The sequence below is a fragment of the Manis javanica genome, chromosome 2 (assembly GCF_040802235.1).
Source record: "Manis javanica isolate MJ-LG chromosome 2, MJ_LKY, whole genome shotgun sequence".
NCBI classification, from domain to species: domain Eukaryota; kingdom Metazoa; phylum Chordata; class Mammalia; order Pholidota; family Manidae; genus Manis; species Manis javanica.
The window spans coordinates 60,292,256-60,312,084 of record NC_133157.1 but is presented as its reverse complement, the minus strand read 5'-3'; the positions used below and the strand labels follow the sequence as shown (position 1 = coordinate 60,312,084).

At 41.8% G+C, this 19,829-nt stretch overlaps 1 protein-coding gene across 2 annotated transcripts in view; it reads right to left on the bottom strand.

Moving 5' to 3' along the window:
- Positions 1–11,919, bottom strand: part of GLDC (glycine decarboxylase) — a 93,473-nt gene extending 81,554 nt beyond the window's left edge. The window contains exons 1-2 of one of the 2 annotated variants that reach the window (XM_073228559.1): positions 11,488–11,919; positions 10,911–10,989 (exon numbers count right to left, since the gene is read on the bottom strand). In XM_073228559.1, coding sequence (XP_073084660.1) covers positions 10,911–10,989; positions 11,488–11,721 — 313 coding nt within the window. In that variant the 5' untranslated portion in view covers positions 11,722–11,919. The remainder of the gene's footprint in view (positions 1–10,910; positions 10,990–11,487) is intronic. The other variant, XM_037019059.2, reaches the window with a different exon arrangement.
- Positions 11,920–19,829: the final 7,910 nt, after the last annotated feature.

Here is a 19,829-nt window from a genome sequence, read left to right as displayed (position 1 = left end):
TGGGCCGCAAGGCCCAAGGAAAGCTGTGTGGACAAAGCATAGAGAAGACAAAGAGCGGATTTCCCCCACAGCAAACCCCACAGCAGTGCACATGCCTCATACTTTCCCTTTCAATTTCACAGAACCAGATTCTTCCCATAAACAGGCCCAATTCCAGTAACTATATTCCTGAATGTGAATGATAATGAAACTAACCAGGAGGCAAAGGAGACCATGAGAGAGGGAGTGTCTGTTAAGAACACTAGGAGGCACCCTGTCACTCTCCAGATGCTTGCCTACCCCTGGCAGGGCAGCCTGATGCTGGGAATTACCATTACTGTGCATACCCAGCAATGAAAGTCCTCAAGCAGTCCGTCAGGAATCCGGTAAGTTCTCTGCTCGTGGGTGACCTTGTTTATTCCTCTGCCTCAGAGCATTGCATAATGTCCTTGTCCTAATGCACCAAAAACAGAGTTTAGTGGCCTGGACACCACTTCCTAAGAACCCGCAGGTGGGTCTCACACTGTTCCTGCTTCTCAGATTTCATAATGAGTGCTTCCTCCCTACAAAATTCCACAGGACATCCTTTCCAATAGCGACTCCCTTGTTATCCGCACCTAAAATATCAAGGAGACCTTTATACCAACCACTACACCAAATAAATACTCTCCAATAGGAATAAGCCAATAAATACTTGATGCATTGCTAGGCCTAGGTTCTAATTTCCCACATGAATTTTGCCAAGAACTGGAAAAATATCATTATAATGAACAGGCAGGCACCTCAACACACACACATACATACGTTATCTGCCCCTCCCCTCGAGTCGCATTGCCCAAAACACACAACCCTACAACTTTGCTTCAATTATATGGAAAAATGTATACATGCTTTGCTTTTGCTAAAATACTATGCTTACATTTCCATAGAGAGTATATATTATTCTGCTACTTATATTTTAAAAAAGAATATATATGCATGTGCTGTACATTAATAGAAAACCTCTGGGGTGATTCTCAAGAAAACAGGTATTTTGGAAGGAATCTAGCTTTTCTCTGTATATCTTTTTGTGCTTGTGAAATATATGGGTGCAGATACCTATCAGTCCCCAGGTGAGTGGCCAACAGTCCACAGAGCATTTGCTGAGAAGCCAGCAGTGCCCAGCACAGAGCAGCCACTCAACCAGTGTCAGAGCCTCCTTCCCACTGCTGCCCTTTGTGTGCTTGGCAGTTACTTGGAAAAGGTCTTCAAGGAAATCTTCAGGACTAACAACCAACACACTCATATTTGAATTTGCCCAGAAAGGCCTTTTTCTGCCAGAAGCTTGAAGGGGGCAGCTGGGGCCAGGATGTGAGAGATTGCCATGGCATATTTTTCCTGCCAATATGCAGATCTTTGGCTTCAAAGCTGTTCAGTAAATCATGGGGGTTGATGATGGCCTCAACCAAGATAAACAGACCGTGAACTGTAGCATAGTCAGGATTTTCTGATTCTAAGTGGAAGTCAGAATTTGCATACAAATTCCCTCCTAACGCTCAGCCAATCTGTAACATCACCTAATCATTTTCAGCACTGCTCTCCCTTGTCCATAACAGCCTGGCTTAAACCTGTTTACCCCGTCACAAACATACTCCCTCTTATTTATTAAGTTTCCTCCTCTAGCAGAGGAGGTTTTGCAAGCAAAGTCTATAAATCACAGAATTTGTTTTTTCCAAGAAGACAAACCAATCTGTAAATTCTGCAGTGTAGAATAATGATATGGAAATTATTTGAATTGAAAACCCTTCTAGACTGGCAGAGGGGTACCTGTCCCATGTGATAGGGTGTGATTAGGACAGTACCAGCAGACCTGTCCTTGCAGTCTGGCCCACCTCACCCTCTTCCTGTCAGGCTCTCCCCCATCTTCTTGCCCAACCAATTAACATCCCGTTAACCTAGCCCTTCATGAGCCTCAGAGATTAGAGCCCTCTCTCTGCCAGGCACCTCCAGGGAAAGTTGCTGAGGTACATCCAATCTGGGTTTCTGGTGGCCCCTTGGGCTCTGTCTCACAGGAGTGAGCAGTCCCTACAATTCTTCCTGCTCAGCCAGAAGGTATACCAGCTGTAGAAAAACCAGAGCGTTGTGGGAGAGGGACACCATCTCTTTCAAGTACCCTTTGGACTTTTGTCACGCTACTTTCTGGAGGTGGGGAACTTCTCCTCCACCACCTCTCTTCATTTATTCTGTAAACATTTTTAAGAGAAACATACAGAGAAACATTGCCCTTCACATAGTTATCTGGAACACCAGTTAATCAGGCCAAATGGTCGGCCTGAAGTAAGTATCAGGGTAGAAGTCATGAAATATTTGCTTTTCCTCTTTGTTGCCCTGTAGGTATATTGTTATGGCCACCAGAGCGAGAACAAGAAGGGAAGGATATGTTCTAAGAGTACAACTCGAATAATTTAACCTACTGCCAGGAAAGAGATACCTTTTTAAAATTTAAAGAAATAGACATGAAGAAATTTGTAGTCCACCCCAGAATCTCACCAACTAAATTATAATCTCTTTGTGGGCAGTGGCATAGTGAGTTGCTAGGCACATAGTAGGTACTCAGAAAACACAGGTGAATTGAGGTGCTTCATGAAAATTCACCTAAACTCCCTAATTCACTTCAACACACAGCTAGCTAAATATTCACAATAATTACCCATCACAGGATCCATGATGACAAATCAATGCACAAGCTGTTCTAACATTTAGTTCGATTGAGTCCTAAAAGCATGGGCTTCAGAGAAATAATTATAAATGGAAACCCACAGCTATTCAGCAAGGTCTGTGAAATAATGCTGTGCAATAATTAATGCAGTAATTTCAGATTTTCAGAAATTTTGTTTCCTCACTGTTTAATCAATTAGCATGTTGATGATACAGGCATTGCCAATTCTGTTGTCATTTTTGTAAAAATACTTTGGGTTTAGTAAGTAAAACAAACCCGAGCAATCAAAATGAGATTAAAGTTATTGATATGTCATACAGCAAAGACTTATTAAAGCAAGGCACAGTGTCATGTGGTAGGGTGGAAAGAGAACTAAAACAGAAGTCAAAGCACAGACCTGCTTGCAAGCAGCTCTTGACCTCATTTAGTAGCCACCCCAAAGCTCCCGTTGACTCAGAGGTAAGCAGCTTGGGCCTCACTGCTAATCCCATGAGGTGGTCATTGAACTTCTGTCCCACTGTGGGTGGAGCGACCTCACCTTTCTTCCACCCCAGCCAGCCTGTGCTGACCAGTGGACCTTGAAGTCCTTGGCTACTTGACTGCCAATCCTCAACCTCAGCTAAACTCAGTCACCACATTTCTCTGTTCCTGCTATCAGGTCACTACATGATGCCAGGGTGAGAGATGCTCAACAGACCTTACAAATTCAAGCCATTCAATTTCAGCGAGTCCTCCATGCAGGTTGAGCTGAGCTCCCTATTACCTAGAGGCTCGCAATAGCTCCTCTGGAACTTTCTCGCTTTTCTCTAATGCTCACTCTTACCTTCCTGTCCCTCACTCGGATCATTATAGACAGACAGCCCCTCAACTCCTCTCACTTCAGAGTGCTCTTAGTCTTCAGGTGGACATTATTCCCTCTTATGCCTAAGAAAGGCCCACAATATGACACTGCAGCCCACAACTCCCTGCCTGAAAATTTTATACTCAGATCTCTAGGATTACTTCATCTCAGACTGCTCTGCCTCCCTTTTACATATTCTACTTCCCAATATCCCACCTTCTACTTTCTTCTCCCAGACTCAATCCCTAGAAGTCACTCATCCCGATTAATTCATTCAGAAGACTCACTAAATCTAGAACTCCATCTCTTATCTCTCTTCTGAGCTCTATGCACATATTTCCTATTGGTTCAACTTTTCCAAAGGCATGTTCCATAAGCAGCTTAAACTCAGTTCTGCTCAAACAAGACTCATGATCTCTCCTTCCTCCAAAAGTTTCTTCTTCTCCCTGTTCCTTCTGTTAATAACATCACCATCACCCCCAGACACTCAGGCAAGAGACTTGACAGCGCACCTACCACCCCTGTTTATACCATACCACCATGTTTATACCATAACCTCAGCCAAAGCATCCATCCTATCTGCAGATCCTACTGCTGCTCAGTATCTTTCTATCCATTATAACCTATACTCAAGGTTATCATTCTCTAACTCTTGACTCTTGTACCCTCAGTGCCTAAAACAATATCTTATCTTCCATAGAAACCTCTCAATAAATGAGGAATGGAAGCAGTCAAAGAAGCAGTAGAAATAGATTTGATGATAGAGGCTTTAACCCAATGGTGATAAAGTTGAGTAAACTAGAGCATTTAGGATACACAGGGCCATTTCCCCAGACACTAACATTCCACAAAATGAACACTGTATTTACAATATATAATTGATTTTATTTTAATAGCATTGAATATTTTTTAAAGTTAGATAAAATTCATTATAATTTAAGATAGTAGGAAGTATATGCTAATTTGGATGAATGTCGTAGTTTTTAAAATATGCCTGCCAAAGACTTTTAGGGCACTGAAATTATTCTGTGTGATACTATAATGGGGGACATATGTCATTACACATTGTCCAAACCCATAAAATGTACAGCACCAAGAGTGAACCCTAATATAAACTATGGACTTTGGGTGCTAGTAATATGTTAGTGTAGGTTCATCAGTTGTAACAAATATACCACTCTGGTGGGAGATGTTGGTAATAGGAAAAACTTGTATGTGTGGGGGCAAAGGGTATATGGGAACTCTCTGTACCTTCTGCTCAATTTTCCTGTGAATTTAAAACTTATCTAAAAAATAAAGTCTATTTTTTAAAATGCCTGCGAATTTGTTTCCACTCTTCCCTTCAAAAAGCAGAAACTAATTCCCCTTCCCTTGAACTGGGGCCAGACTTAGTTCCTCACTCTAGTGAATAGAATATGGTGTTAAGTGATGCTTTAAGACTTCAGAGGCTAGGTTACGAAGAGGATAGCTTCTACCTGGCTTTCTTTCTCTCTTGGATCCCTGGCTCCAGAGGAATCCAGCTGCCATGTTGTGAGGACACTCAAGCAGCCTTCCTGCAGAGAGACCCATGTGAGGAGGCTTAGACTAAAGTCTCCCACTAACAGGCAACACCAACTTGCCAGCAGCTGTGAACGAGCCACCTTGGAAGTGGCTCCACCAGCCACAAATGTGTGACCATAACCTCCGAAGAGAGTCCAAGCCTCAACCACCCAGCTTAGTGGCTCTTGAATTCTAGATCCATAGAAACTGTGAGGATAATAAATATTCTTTGTTTTAAGCCACTGAGTTTTGCAGGAATTTCTTAAACCACAATAGATAATTGAAACAATGGCTTCTCCAAAAAATGGTCAATTTCTTAAATATTGTTGAAGAAATAAATTCATTTATATAAAATATCTTTGATGACATCAGATGAATTCCATGATCCTTCAATAAGATGAAAACAAGTGGAAAAAGTTTTTTTTTTTACATTTTATGTTCTGTCTTAGTCATGTGACCAATTTGGCACCTCATCACCATATTTATACCATTACATGTCAAAAAATAAGAGAGTCCAAAACATTTCACTGCTAAAAAATGATACTTTACAAAGACAGATTTCTAGTTTGGTGTCCTGGATTTTTTTTAAAAAAGGGGAAAACTACTTATGATTTATTTTAGGATGCGTCTCTTTTAAAGTAAATTTTTTACCTCTCCACTTCTATCAGGATATATACCTCCACATATTTATCCAATATATTCCTTCGGTATAATAAGAAATGTATTTGGTCTTTGTCTTTTGGAGTAATAGGAGTGTTTTTTTGTTATTGGTTATAAGCCCTTTTGGTCTATGCTAAGGAAGTGGGTTTAGGGCAGCGCCCTTAGACTACCTCAGGGTGGGGCTGGTCACCAGAGAGACCAAGTCATGTGAGGCTGGAACCTCCAGGTGGGGGCTGCAGACATAAGTTCTATGAAAACTCCTAAATGAGATTTGATGAGCTGCTGAGAGGCTAATGCATCCACATGGCAGAGCGGTGGACCCCTGTTCCACAGGGAAAGAAGCTCCCATGCCCAGGACCCTTATAGACCTCACTCTATGTACCTCTTCTTCCAGTGATACATTTGTATCATTTATAACATCCTTTAAAATAAACTGGTAAACATATGGAAATGTTCTGTGAGCCACTCTAGCAAATTAATCGAACCCAAAGAGGGGATAGTGGGAACTTCTAATTTATAGGTTGTTGGTCAGAAGCCCAGGTAACACCTGGTGAATGATACCTAAAGAGCGGACAGTCTCGTGGGACTAAGCTCTTAACCCATGCAAGCTGACACTATCACCAGATGAACAGGACAAAACTGAGTTAAATTTATAGGGCACCAAATAGGTCTGCCAAGAACTAGAGAACTGCTTGTAGTGTGGAAAACACTCTAGAATCCCAAATTACTGACAGCATAATCATTCTGATAAGATTCCATCAATGCTGAGATGGCAACAATACTCAAATTTTTTCCCTGATTATGCTCTGCATTTTGCATTTTTCCATTTTCTTTTTTTCAGTAAAGGTACTTTCTTGGAGTTTTTTCCTTCTTATATAACTTTTTACCCTTCCCCCCAAAAATATAGTCAGTATAAAGATATTGTCTTTGCTTCTACCAGAAGATGTATTTCAACTCTTTATACTGTTTCAGAAATCCCTATTTTTCTCTCCAGTTTCACATTTCTGAACACATAGCATTCTATCCATAGTCCTCATGGCACCTGGTACTCTTTAACTTTCTGACTGAATTTATATTAAGAAGGTAAGATGTAAGCTCTCTGAGGATAGTGATTATGTTTATTTATATATTTTTCCTCACAGTGCTTTACACATAGATGGCCAACTAAACATTTAACAATTTACGCAATAGGTTGACTGTCCAAGGTATCAGTCAGGTCAGTAGATGTCTGCCTAACAGGAATTAATGACAGAACTATAAAGACAAGACAGACTCTGTTGTGAAACACTAAATTCAAAAACAGACAACAGCCAGACCACGTGTAACTGTAGAACTTTCACCCAAAACCTACAGCAACCTGCCCAGGAAACCAATCCCCTTATTTATAGTAAACAACCCCAAGAGTCAGGCTGCTATAAGTGACAGTCCACGAAATTGCACAATAACTTCTGTAAGAGAGTCCAAAATGGCCAGCACCTAATTAATAATTGACAGCTTCTTTCATTTTGGTTCTCGTTTCCAATTTAGGACCACCCATACAAAGTCAAATTAGCACCCCTAACAAATCACAAATGATGCCCTGCTTCCAGTTGCCCACCTACAGCTTCTTCATGCCAACAGCCTCGAATGAGAGCATACCTAAAGCCTTTCCTTTATTCCATTATAAGGCTTTCCCATTCCTCTGCAAAACAAAAGGCTGACTCCCTTGTTATAGCAGTTCACAATTACTTGGCTTTGATTTTCTCATTTGGTCTCTATTTCCACAGTTGTTTAATAAACATCCATTAGAATCATCTTAGATAAAGATGAAGTAATATTTCATATAAGCTGGGAACTGAAGGAGCCAGAAAGGACCAAAGGAGAGCGTTGTCACAGACTATGGAGTCTACAGGCACAACCTGAGGATGACCATGACCTGACTGAAAGACAAGTGACATCCATCTGCCCTATTCAGGTGTTTTTGGGATCAGCTCAGGAAAGTACCCAACCCCACTTGGGTGACAGAGTCATCACCTGCAGCTGTGTTACACAATACCCCCCTCTCTCTGCTCACTGCCCTCCATTAACCATTTATTAAAGATCACTGCAAATGATGTGACTTAGAACATGAAGTTCTCCCAAGTCCATCAAGTCTCATTCTGACAGCTCAGCTGCTTGGTTCTGGTTGAATAATTTGAACATTAGTGAGTTTAGTTTCTTTTCTCTCTTCTGCTCTCAATAAGTAATGTGCAATTTTGTGTAAACTTTAAACCCTGCAGCTTCTGTAAAATTATGAGCCAGTTCAGTCTGGTTAGCTTGAGAGGACTTCATTAAAAATACTGCACAGCAAGACATACTACTGAGAAAAGTGATTGGCTTGGTTCATAGGCAACATACTTTCAAATTCTGTATTAATTATTAAATGAATATATAGTTATTGTAGAAAATGTAGAAAAAGCAAAGAAATAAAAAGAAAGTTACAATCACCCATAATAGTACCAGCCAGAGAAATGAATGCCCCCATTGGCATATATCCTTCTAGTCTTCTTTTTTTTCCTTTATTTGTGTATATGAGTCAGAGAAGAGGGATTCATTTAAACAGGATGAAACCAGGGTTTTGAATGGGGTAGCTTTATTTGTTTCTCTGAAGTATGACCTACTAAGAAGCCAACTGATAATCAAGGTATTCTTTCATGACACTTCCTGAAGAGTGCAAGGGGAGGGGAGCATCCTGCGTGACAGATGAACCATCTGTCCTTCCCTGATTCTGTCAGGCCACTCTGTCCTGTACATGCTTTCCTGTACTCTGGCTGCAGCTCAGCCATGTCCATCAGCGCCTTCATCCTTCAATACCCAGCCTTAGTCCTCCTGCACCTGTCACCCTTCCCTCGCCGTAGTAGTGGCCTGAGTGTCCCCACACATGTGCTCTCAGCATGCCACTGAATTTCCAGGAGGGCAGTTGGCAAATGCCAGTGATTCCAGTGTGACTGGATTTGTGCACATCTGTACACTAGATACTGCAGAAGAGTCAGGACAGGACTTTTCTGTTTTATATATCCACCCTTGGCAGAGGATACAATGAAGACAGTGTAGACTAGTGTTTGGAGTGTGGACAGCAAAGCAGGACTGCCTAGGCTGAATTCTGCCTCTATGGCTCATCAGCTGTGGCCTTGGGTAAGTTATGTATCCTGTGTATGCCATGGTTTCCTCGCCTTTAAAACAGAAGTGATAAAAGTACTTACCTCATAGGGTTTTAGTAAGAATTAAACTAATGCATGAAAAGTACTTTAGAAAGTGCCCAGGGCATGGCAGACACTACATAAACCTTTGAGATTAGTTTATGCCTAAGAACTAACCCAAGTATTTCCATGCTACTTCCAGCTCTCACAATCTTCTTTTTATTCAGCAGCGAGGGTATTTAAGGCTCATATAACTAATTAGCTCTTAGTGGTTTTCTCTGTATGCAGTGAATAAACATTTGGTCCAGAATTCCTCTGACTACAACTGAACACAGGCATTCACATGAAACCAAGGTTGGATAATGCAGGTCCACTATTAAGGGGAAAGGCCACTACTGGAGGTTATATGCACCAGCGTGCTTTCCCCACGGGGGGAACGTTCATCATGGCATGTGTACACCTTAGAGTAAAATACTCATGCCTTTCTGACACATCCCACTCACCCCTCACCCCCAACCAGGGCTCATTCTTCCAAGAAGCAAGCTTTGTCCACTTTAGGGCAAGGAGGGACTACTGACTGTGCGATATTTTCTCTGAGTCATCTCAGACTAACTAGATGGAACCAGCACCAAATCTCACAGAAGCTGCTGGGTTTAAAGTTTACACTTAAATTGCAAATTGCTTATCAGGAGCCTACTTCCAACAGGACAGAGGAGGAGAAATGGAATCCCTGATCTTCAAATGATTCAGCTGAAACAAATTGCTGAACTAGAAAAGGGCAACTTTAACATGTTTTCTAGGCTCTAATGCTCTTAAAGACTATCTTTTGAGTATATTGTAAAAAAGGCTGACTTAAACCTTCTGTGATTTTAAAAGTCTCAGGAAGGCATTTGTTTGTTCAAATATTCACCTAACTCTTGCTTTAAAAATATACAGCTCTTCACTCTAAACATCCAATGAATCAGGATTTTGATTTCCTAAAAATAGGTAAGTCTTCCAGCTATCCCTAAGTCTCATCAGTTCAACTGAACAAAATGTGCAGATTTTCTTCTATAAACAAGGTCTCGGCCATTGGCGGAAATGGTGCAGATTTGAATCCATCAAGGGAGCAGTCCTCAACATAGCTTGAGTTACAGCGTAAGCCAGCAGGAGCTGGACAAGCTTCATACTTCAAGTTGTCTATTTCAAAATAACATAAAGCTTGTCTTCCGTATAACCTTTCTGTTCTAAAACCAAAAACAAGGCAAACCAATTGCCTCTCTTCACTTGACTCTACAAGTAAGAGTTAAAAGAAAAAGAGCTCTTCAGTTTTGCCTGTCCCCTTGACTTGGGGATTCTTGCCTTAGTCTGTGGAAGCCAAATACTTACATAAAAATACCTCTGAAAGTCAGCCTTCAGTCCACTAAGAGGGCTTTAAATATAAAATAAAATTCTAAGAAGGTCTATGAGTGAACTAAGCTTTCTTTCTCAACCAAGTGTGAATCTTATTTCTATGTTTCTCTATTAAAAAAACACTTCCACTTGAAAAGTACTGCTGCCTTTCAGTAGGTGTAAATAATAAAACTTGAATGTGAGGTAAGAGAAAAATTTGAAGCTATTGTCAGAAGGCCAGATATTAGGTCACCCTAAGCAATTCCTTTTCCCCTTCTGAGTCTTTATCCTGGTCTACAAAGAGGTAATGACACCTCTCAAACCAAAGGATGTGAGAATGGTAGCCCAGGACGGGTGCCTAGAAAGTGGGGGTCCTCTGCACCTGTTCATGCGCTGCCTCCCTCCGGGAAGTTGGCTGAGGCTCTCAGAACTCTGAGATGAAGGCCTTAGAAAGGTGCAGCTGCATCGACTCCATCCTCGGGTACGGAACTGACTGCTCCGGGAACTATTCCACCCGCTCCTCCCCTTGGGGTACCTGCCGGTGTTTAATTTTAAAAAACATTCCCAGTCCTGAGCAATCCGAACGCAGAGCTGAACTTTCAGAGACCACAAGACAAATAGGCCAGAGCAAGCAGGGGCTGAGGGGGTCCTCCCGTCCACTTACAAACAGGGTCTTCCATTTTCAAGGGTCTTTTCAAGCGGATGCTGGTGGGGACCGTCTTCTCGATCAGTTCATCAATGCTCTAAAATCAAAATACAAGTCCGTGAACACTAAAGGCAGGGGAAAGTGCTTCTAAATTAAGAGCGTCCCCTCTGTGTTTTGTATCTACAAAGGCTTGGGGGAACCTCCTAATCAGGGTTTCTTTTTAAAAAGAGAACCACTTGAAGCACACCAAAACCACCTGGAAGAAAGAAAATAATTAAGCGCGGTAGTGACTCGGCGACTTCGGTCGGGAGTTTGGTTGGCGACCAGGGATAATGGGATAAACCAGGAGGTGCTCCTCTGGCTAAGTTAGGGATCATCAATCAGCAAGGTGACTGGGTTGAAAAGCATACGGTTTTGAGGCGCGAAGAGAGGGCAGGAGGGGAAGGTAAGCGGGTGGAAGAAGCCTGGGGCCCGGGGACCGAGTGGGGCTCGCTTACTCGCTAGGGCCCCGGCCCAGGCAGGGTGCGGGTCCCGAGGGGAGCGAAGCAGAGCTCCGGGCTCAGTGAGGCCCCGGAGGGCCGAGTGGGGTCCTTACCGCCAGCCCCAAGGCCTGCAGCATCTCCCTCTGGTCTTTGTCCCCGGGGCCGATGTGCCTCCGCGCGAAGTCGTCGTGTCTGGGCAGGAGGCGCTCGAGCAGGCGCGAGTCCCCTGCCCCGCTGCCGTCCCCGCCGCCGCTACTGCTGCCACGGCCCCGCGGCGCCCAGCGCGACCCCGCGCCTCCGACTCGGCATCCTACACGCAGCCCCCAGGCCCTGGCGCACGTCTGCATGGTCGCGGCCACCGAGGGTCAGCCGCGCTCTCGGCCCCTCTTCTAGTAGCGATCCCCGGGTGGTGGCTGCCCCCGGCCTGGAGCCCCTTCTTGCTGGACGACTGACCAGATGGATGGATGCTCACGGGCAATGAATGGGAGCCGCGCTCAGCCCGGACGCGCGCACAAAGTTGTTGCTCCACGCGAGGCACCTGCTTCGCACACTTTAAGCGTCGCCCTGGGGGCGGGCGGTGGGATGAGGCCAGCAAACGCTCGGCCAATGGGAGTGGATGGAGGGACTGGGCAGACCCCACCCCTGCCCCTCCCCCGTCTCAGCCCTCGGCTGAGGCCAGCGGCCCCGAGCTTGCCATCCTGTTACTTCTGCTCGGCCTCAGTTACTTCTACTCCATCGGGCCGGTGCCAGTCTGGGACCGCACTGGCGCGGGATCCAGGTGGACAGCTGCGAGCGAAGTGCCTCGGGGACTCAGCTGAGACGGAGGATGATTCTGACCGGAAGGCCAGACTCAAGAGTTGGTGGATCTCCATTCATTAATTTTAGGGTATCTTTGTCTGTCATATCTCATGGAAACCGATATGGGCAGATGGGAGTGCTTTTAAAGTTCTAGTCTCGTAGGCAAATTATTCAACCTCGAAGCTTCAGTTTTCTCATCTAACAGAGCTGGATGGGACTGAAAAGAAATTACACATTGAAAGCACTGCCACATCTAAGGTATATATATATATATTTTGAACTATTACCCGGCTGGAAAATTATTTAGACCTGTGTATTTTGTAAATGTAAGCTCCGTAGCTATCTCTTGAGATTTTTATAAAGCCTGAACTTTCAAACTTCTAATTATCCTCCTAATATTAAAAGAGAGGGGCAGAGAGTCCCTCTGAAGTCATCAGAACATGACTTGTACTTAGACTAGAGAAAAATAGAACTTGTCCTCTTTCTCCTCCCCTAGGCTTCCTCCTTCAGTTATCCTCTGCAACTCTGGGTTCTGTAGCTGACAGATACAGAGACCAGGCACAAAGGCAAAAAAGTGTAAAATAAAGAACAGTAGGCAAAATGTGTAAGGCAGGTGGGGCAGATGGTGAACTAGAAGGGCTGGGTTAAATGTCTGAACGGCTTTTTGTCTATTTAGAATTGAAATTACAGCCTTCATAAAAGTTTGGGGATATCCTCAGTGCTAGATGCCATTAGATGCATTTATCCCCCATTCCTGTCTAGTCTCTTTCTCCATATCACAAGGACTAGAAGCCAGAGAACTATAATTTTCAGATTCTTTTGGCTTCAGGGTTCTGGACATTATTAATTGTCTGTCAACAAGATACACTTGTGTGATAACTACAACATGGAATAAAAGCAGAAACCATTTTCTTGTTTTCTTGACAGCAGCAGACAGATATGTGGGTGGCAGCAGACATGAAATTGTTCCTTACCTACCACCCACATTGGTACAGCAGGGCAGCTGTGTCCCTCAATGGAAATGTCCTGTGGTTTTCCAGTCTAGGAGGCAGCAGGAATTTTTCATTGTTCTGGACTAAAGCTTCAGTGGTTGGCCTGAAGTTAGTGATAGTCTATCTACCCTGTCTTTTACTCTTCCAATCTTGCCAATGATTTTATATGCACCAACTCCTAACATTTTAATCCTCCTCTGCTTGAAATACTTTGAATGTTTTATTTGTTTTCCTAGATAAACATTAACAGAGAATGTAATTGAGGCCAAAAGTGGCTTTAGGAAACTGACCCCAAAGAAAAGAATCTGGGATTAGCTATCTGACCTGGGTCTGTTTGAAGTCAATGATAACGTTACCACTAGTGAAAAATGAGATCATGATACTTTTAGGCATGAAATGCATACAGGTACTTAATCAGGGAGGAATAAAGTGCCTATTAAAGGCAGGTCTTTGCTAGACCTTCTGATGGGAATGATGCCTACAAGCACTGCAGAGAGCTGGCAGCTTCCGAAGACCCCAGAGAGTTTACAGAATAAAAGGATAATTTAGAGAACTAGAGTGCTTCAATACTCTAAAAGAATCTCTTAACTTCTGTAGCTGCAGAGAGAAGTTGTTTACAAATCAGACCTAATGTTTGATCCCACAAACTGTCAAATTATCACACGAGTTGAACTTATAGACTTATTAGGTCTCACATGTGAAAGCTTGGGATTAATTAAAACCCTAAGACTTGGAATGGGGATATGTTGGTAGTCCGCATTGAATTTAATTATCTTGAAACTTCAAATCCCACTGAGTCCCCCTTAACAGCTGAAGCAGTCCCACCTCTCTTCTATGGGATGTGGGCCATCCCTTGCTTGAAGATCCTGTAATGGCTTCACTAAACCATTATCCTTGCAAAGGTATGCCAATGCTTCTTTACCTCCAGATCTACAACCACAGTGAGATCTCAGCATATCCAGGATGATAAATGTCTAACACCAAAGGAGAAGCTTACAAAGGGAAAGAATTGCAAAATATGCTAATGTTTATTGGCACTGGAAGACTTCTGTGTAGGAGTGGGTTCTAGGCCAAGAAAGAAGGAATATAAGATTGAAATTATTGATATGTTTGTATTACCAGAGATACTGGATTCAGTATTAGCTCAATGAGGCAGGAGTGGCTCTAAGGGTTTGTTGAGTTGGTTGACTAAAACCAGACTCAACAATGGCCTTCACTAAATTAGGTTAAGCTACTAGAACTTTCTTTGTCTAATAGAAAAGATAGGATCCAAAGGCTTGATGAAATAGGAATGTTGGAATGGATTTACTCTCCAGCCTTTTCAGTGTGTCCTCAGGAGGACACAAAGGACAATCACTGCACCTAAAGCATTGAGAAATCCAGTGGTAAGAGGAGCAGCAATATTCCTGAAAAGCTCTGTACTTTCTGTATCCATACCTGTAAGATGATGGTGGAAGATGCCACTTTCTATGATTTTCATGGTAATGATGGAGTCTCAGAGTGGTAGAGGCCAGTGGAAGCACTAGAAAGCAGAAAAGCAGGCAAGGTTGCTTTAATGGACAGCAGAGTCAGAGAGGTAACTGATCAGGCTTGATCCACAGGGATCTTGGGTGCTCACTAATTAATAAACAGCCTAGGAAAATCTTACTTTGGTAAACCAAATTTTGGTATGTCACCCAAATGTAGAGTCTCAGTCTCTCAATCTGTTTTATTACTTTAGCTGGTTCATAGACCGAGAGATTCTTCAGATGAAAGGAATCTTAAGAAATATTCCTTGAGAAAAGATCTTATGACCCTGCTATAAGTATATACTGCAAGTCCCGAAAGATACCTGTGGCCATTTACCAAGTGTGATGGTTAATTTTGTGTATCAGTTTGGCTGGGCAACAGTGCCCAGATATGTGGTCATACATTACTCTAGATATTTCTGTGAGAATGTTTTTGGATGAGATTAACACTTAAATCAGTGGACTTTTTGAGTAACGTAGACTGCCTTTCAAAAGTGAGTGGGCCTCATCTAATCTGTTGAACGCCAAAATAGAACAAAAGAATGATCTCCCCAGATTAAAGGGGAATTCTGTAGCAGCCAGCCTCTGGATTCAAGCTGCAAAACTGGCTCTCCTCTGCTAGCCTTTGTACTTGAACTATAGCGTTGGCTTTTCTCTGGGTCTCCAGCCTGCTAGCCTGTCAGAACAGATTTTAGACTTGTGATCCTCTACAATCACATTAGCCAATTCCTTAAGATCTCTTTTGATACACACACACACACACACACACACACACACACACACACACACACACACACACATACTTACTAATACACCTAGGAAAGGAAAATACCCAGACTTTGGGTGGCTTACTAGAATCTGGTTCTATGATAATACTAAACCCTGCAGATCCAAAACAAACCACTCTGGTCCACCAATCACAATGGGATCTGTGGAAGTTAGATTACAAATGGATATTTGGGACTTATGGTTTCAGTTCTAACATGTAAATCACATGAAAGACATCACTCCTGTCCCTACAACAAGAAAAAATGGGACAAACTGAAAATCTATGACTTTTGACACATCTAGAAACTAACATTGCAGGGCAAAATGCCACCCTAAAATCTGATGAGACAGGTTCACCCAAAGGGACACAGCCAAGATCTTCTTACCTAGAGCAGAAGCCATTAGAGCTATTATATGGAGATAGGAACATGTAATGGTAATTATGATGTATTGCTGGATGCTGAGTATGGACTGACTTGAGAGGGAGAAGCTCCTGGGAACTACAGTCTTAGTGGAGTTCTCATACTTTCACAGTCTTTACCTCCAGGTGCCCCATCATAACAAGAGTAAAGAACTAAAAAATATCCCCTCACAGCACTGCTAGGATAAAGGAATGAGTCATCATTGTGAAATATGCCCAGAGCCTTCATAACAAACACCCACTGTCCAAAGGAAAGAACTTTACCAGGGCTTTGTCCCAACTGAGCAAGTAATTCCTACCACTCCAGCCACCTCCAGACTTCTTGACTCACATAATGGGAAAAAGGATAATTAAAACAAATACAATAAAACAGAGTTTAGTGCTTCAAGGAATAAATTAGGAACCCTGCAGCCAGGAAAGGAGTATGGGGTGGGGGTTGGGGTGGAGAAGCTTTATCATTGGAGAAACATTTGGAAGTTCACAGCCCAGCACACAGGCCCACCAAGACACTAATATTTATTGGAACATTAGAGAACATTTCCTCTCCCCTTTACATCACCACCTAAACAGGGTTCCAATAAACAGACAAATTCTTTTTGGTGAAGAGTATGTAGGGAATCCAAGAAGCAATAAGGAGGACATATATGAGGACTGTTAGAAGAATTTGCAGCCTCTGGCACCTTTAGATATAATAAACATTAAACACAGCCCAACCCTAGTCAAATTAACATAAGTCTTCACACTGAAGCCTTATTTATTCCATTCCTATTACCCAATACACTATGTTGAACTTTCAACAAAAAATTACAAAGCATACAATATGTCAAGAAAGAAAGTGTGAAGCGACATATCATCAGAACCACTCACCTACAATACAGATGTTCAAATAATCAGATACAGAATTTAAAATAACTATGATTAACATGTTAAAAGCTTTAACAGAAAAAGTAAACAATATGTAAGAACAGATAACCAATGTAAGCAGAGATTGAAACTCCAAGAATTAATCAAAAGGAATGATAGAAATCAAAACACTGTAACAGAAATGAAACATGTCTTCTAAGAGATCATGAGTAGACTTGACACAACTGAGGAAAGAATTAGTGAGTTTGAACATAGGTCAATAGAACTTGCCTAAATTGAAATGTAAAAGAAGAAAACAGAATTAAAAAAAAAGACCTGGACATCTAAGAACTGTAGGGCAATCACAAAAGATGCCATGTAAGCATAATTGGAATATCCTAAGGAGAAAAAAGAGAAAGGAGAAGAAGAAATCTTCCATGTAATAATAACTGAAAACTTTTAAGAATTAGAATAGACACCAAACTACAATCCAGCAAGGTCAGAGAACACTAATCAAGAGAAATAAAACAACACCACTTAGGCATATCATATTCAAACCACAGAAAACCAAAGAGAAAATCTTTATCTAAAAAGCCAAAAGGGGAAAAAAATATTTTACCTACAGAGGAACATATAAGAATTACAGCAGATTTCTTGTTAAAATAAAAAAGGTATACAAATAAGAGAGTAGAATGAAATGTTTAAGCTATTAAAAAAAAAAAACAAAAAAACACCAGAATAGGATTCTATAGAATGAAATTACCTTACAAAAGTGAAGGAGAAATAGTGTCTCAAACAAAAATTGAGGGAAACCCTAGCCATTAGATGTTACCTGTATTTTTTATCCTTCCATTGTTCCTTCTTCCTTTCTGATATTCCTGTTTCTTTTACCATTTTCTTTTTGTTTAGGGATTTGCCTTTAGTCTTTTTTTTTTTTTTAAGGCTAGCATCTAACTCTCTTAGTTTCCTTCATCTGAGAATTATTTGATTGCTCCTTCATTCCTGAAAGATACTTTCACAAGTTATGATTCTGGGTCAACACTTCTTTTCTTTCTGCACTTGAAAATGTGTGCCACTTCTTTCTGGTTTCCATGGTTTCTAATGGGAAATCTGTTATCATTCAAATCATTTTTTTCCTTAGATGACATTTTGCTTTTGCTCCCTTTAGCATTTTTCTTTGTCTTCAGTATTCAGCAGTTGGTCTATAATATGTCTTTGCATCAATTTACTTGGGTTTTGAAGTTTTCTAAGTGTCTTAGCTTAGGCTGCTATAATGAAATACCATAGACCAGGTAGAATTAACAGAAATTTATCTCTCACAATTCTGGGGCCTGGAAAGTCCAAGGTCAAGGTGCCAGTCAATTCAGTTCTTAGAGAGGGCTCTCTTCCCATCTTGCAGATAGATGCCCTCCTCCCATGTCCTCACATGGCCTTTCCTTGCTGTGTGCACAGGAGAGAAAGTGAGAGAAAGCTAGTGAGCAAGAACTAGAGAGGGAGGGAGGAAGGGACAGAGATTTTCCTTTTTGTATTAGGCCACCCATCCTATCAACTTAGGACCCCACCCTTATGATCTCATTTAACTTTAATTACCTCCTAAAAGCCCTATCCCCAAATACAATCACATGGAGGTTAGGGCTTCAGGTATGAATTTGGGGTGGGAAGCAGAGTCACTCCATGACACTTAGCTTCTTAAAGATTTGGGTTTGTATTTTTTGCCAAATTTGGGGAATTTTCAGATATTCTTTCTTTCTTCAGCCTTTCCCTCTTTTTCTCCTCTCCTGCTGGGACTTCAGTGAGGTGTTAGATCATTTGTTATGGTCTCACATGACCCTGACGCTCTGTTCATTTTTTTCCCCCTATTTCCTTTCTGTTGTTCAGATTGGATCATTGTTGGTGCTCTACCTTCATATCCACTGATGGTTTCCTGTCCTTTCCATTGTGTTGTCAAGTCAAGCCATTGATTTTTTTTTTAATTTATTGTATTTTTCAGTTCTAAAATTTTCATTTGATTCCTCTTTATCTCTCTCATCAAGTTGATGATTTTCCTCATTCTTGTTATGGTGACTAATTTTGCATTGTATCCAGGACATTTTCAATATTATGAGACTCTGCTTCCTATAAAATTTTCCATTTTATAAGGTAGTCAAACTACTTATGTTGAGAATATATGTCCTGTCCTACTTTTGTCACTATGTTTCAACTGTCAATTAGTTTTCAAAGCTTTTGCATTGCTAGCCTGGGCTGCCACACTTGGATGCTACCCAGAAGCCAATTTAAAACCTGGACAGTAGTCCGCTCAGTTGAGTTTGTCATGTCATGCATGGTCCACTTGAGGGTCTACCCAGGATTTTGTACACAGATTTAAAGAATCCCATTTTCCAGTTCCCTTTTTTCTCTGATTCTTACCTAATCTCTAGTTGGTGACACTGGGATTCTTGTTCATGGAGTCAAAGAATGAACTTTGCAAACACTCAAGGTAGGAGAGCAAGGCAAAGGCCTTTCTTTAGAGATGAAGTGAGAGGACAGAGCTCCTAGCTCACTCCAGGAGGGGACAAGATATTCTGTAGTTGTGTATTGTCTTGGGGATTTATAGGTGGTTGAGGATTTTTAGGAATGTGACTAAGGGCTAGGGGTGTGGACCTGTTAAGTGGTCTTAGAATGTTCATCCTTGATGAGACATTAAGTCTCTTTTCTCATCAAAATTAACAACAGATTCCTTCCCAGAATAGCAGCTTCCTGGTCTGGGAGCATATCAATCAAGACTGCCTGCTCTGCCCTCAAGGTGGGTTGAGTTATTGCCTGTTTGCTAAATAGTTTGTTAAAACCACACTTCTTAATTTCCTGGGTTTTAAAAGGCAATCTAAGATGGAATCTTTCTTGCTTTTACTATGTTGTTTATGGCTGGGCTTGCTTGCCATTATTAATTGTCCAGGTTGCACATCACCTGATCAGGTCTGAAGGAGTTAAAACAGCACATAGGCCTGGGCTTTTTAGCATACTAAAGTGAATCTTACACATGATTACAAATGATTAGCATAATAAAAACATGGGCTATGCTGAGGTACTTTCCTTTATCTGGGGAATATTAACTGATCTCACTGAAGAATGACTCTAGAGCTTAATGT